The sequence below is a fragment of the Myotis davidii genome, unplaced genomic scaffold (genome assembly GCF_000327345.1).
Source record: "Myotis davidii unplaced genomic scaffold, ASM32734v1 scaffold854, whole genome shotgun sequence".
Taxonomy (NCBI): domain Eukaryota; kingdom Metazoa; phylum Chordata; class Mammalia; order Chiroptera; family Vespertilionidae; genus Myotis; species Myotis davidii.
In genome coordinates this window covers 1,634,557-1,636,066 of record NW_006285939.1, presented here as the reverse complement: position 1 = coordinate 1,636,066, position 1,510 = coordinate 1,634,557, and the positions used below count along the sequence as shown (strand labels likewise).

Here is a 1,510-nt window from a genome sequence, read left to right as displayed (position 1 = left end):
CCTTTGCACATGATCTGCTGATCTGCCCTCCATGTGTCTGTGTCCTGGCGTCCTCTTCCTGTGAGGACACTGGTCATGTTGGGTTAGAGTCCAGCCTAATGGCCTCATTTCCCTCAGTCCCTCTTTAAAGGCCCTGTCTCCACAGACAGCCACACCCTGAGGTCCTGGGAGCTGGGGTTCAGGATGGGAATTTGGAGGGGACCCATTCAGCTTAGAAGAGGGATCTTTGCACTTCAGTGGGCGGGTCATGTGGAGCCGTGTGTGTGTGTGTGTGTGTGTGTGTGTGTGTGTGTGTGTGTGTGTGTGAACAGGGGGGCCGAGGCGCTGGGGAAGGGGACAGGAGGCTCATCTTGGGAAGAGGGCTCATCTGTTGCCTCCTGGGAGCTGCTGGCCCCTGGCCTGAGCCACAGGAGTGGAAGGGTTACTAGTTTGCCTCCAGGATGGAATCTGGCCTCCTGTGGGGATGGAGCACTTGGCACATTCTCCTGGTTTCGGTCACTATAAATAATCCCTCCTTCATGCAGTGTTAATAGGAGGAGGCTGGGGTGTGGGGGCCCAGCCTTGCTCTCATCCCACCCATATTGTTTCAATTTCCTGCCTTCCCCGCTCTCCTAGCCTCTAGTGGGGAGCCAGCCCTGGGGCTGGTGGAGTTGCACTCAGTTCTGGAAGCCAGCTGCTGCACCCTGCTGCTCTCTGCCTGGGAGACCCTGTCCCCGAGGAGTGGGTCGGCCCCCTGGCTCTCTGCCTGGGAGACCCTGTCCCTGAGGAGTGGGTCAGCCCCCTGCTCTCTGCCTGGGAGACCCTGTCCCCGAGGAGTGGGTCATCCCCCCACCCCCGGCTCTCTGCCTGGACCCCTGGAGCGGGTCAGCCAAGTGGTCTGGCTGTGTGTGCTCCATGGGAACTCCCACCATACGGCCCTTTAGCAGGGCCTCTGCAGCTGGGGAAATGTGCCTGGACCAGTGTAATTGGGTGCACGGGCCGGTGCAGGCGGTGGGTGAGCTGCAGGGGAGACGTGGGGCAGCTCCTCCCGGTCCTGCACGGTGACTTGTGTGGACAGAGATTGCCAGAGATCGTCCCAGGAGCTGCCTTCCTGCGCCCGCTGCTCTGCATCCCGCAGCTCCCTGGCCGCTGTGTCCCTGCGCTGCAGGCACAGGGGACCTCGTTCTCGTCCACAGCGACTTAGAGTCCAGCCAGCATCAACCCTTTTCTTTTGAATGTGCTTCCATCTGTTTTTAAGGTAAAAGACACTGTCGTGTGGCAGGCTGAATGGCGGCCCCGCGATGTGCATCCCGACCCCTGAACCTGTGCATGTTGCTTATATGGCAAAGGCACGCTGTGCTGTGATTACGCTAAGCGTCCCCTAGTGTCCGGGTGGGTCTGGCTTCTAAGAGGTGAGAGAGAAAATTAAAGGCTTCAGGTCATGGCTCTCAGGGTGTTCAGTTTGTTAAATCGATAGTAGAAATCACACAAGAGGGTGAACTCATTGACTGGTGTACACAATGAAGAATGT

The 1,510-nt window shown here is 58.5% G+C and overlaps 1 protein-coding gene across 1 annotated transcript in view; it reads left to right on the top strand.

Annotated features, from left to right (window-relative positions):
• The first annotated feature begins 945 nt into the window (after positions 1-945).
• VSTM4 (V-set and transmembrane domain containing 4) overlaps positions 946-1,510 on the top strand; it is an 89,074-nt gene continuing 88,509 nt past the window's right edge. The window contains exon 1 of the mRNA XM_006757152.2: positions 946-994. Coding sequence (XP_006757215.1) covers positions 946-994 — 49 coding nt within the window. The remainder of the gene's footprint in view (positions 995-1,510) is intronic.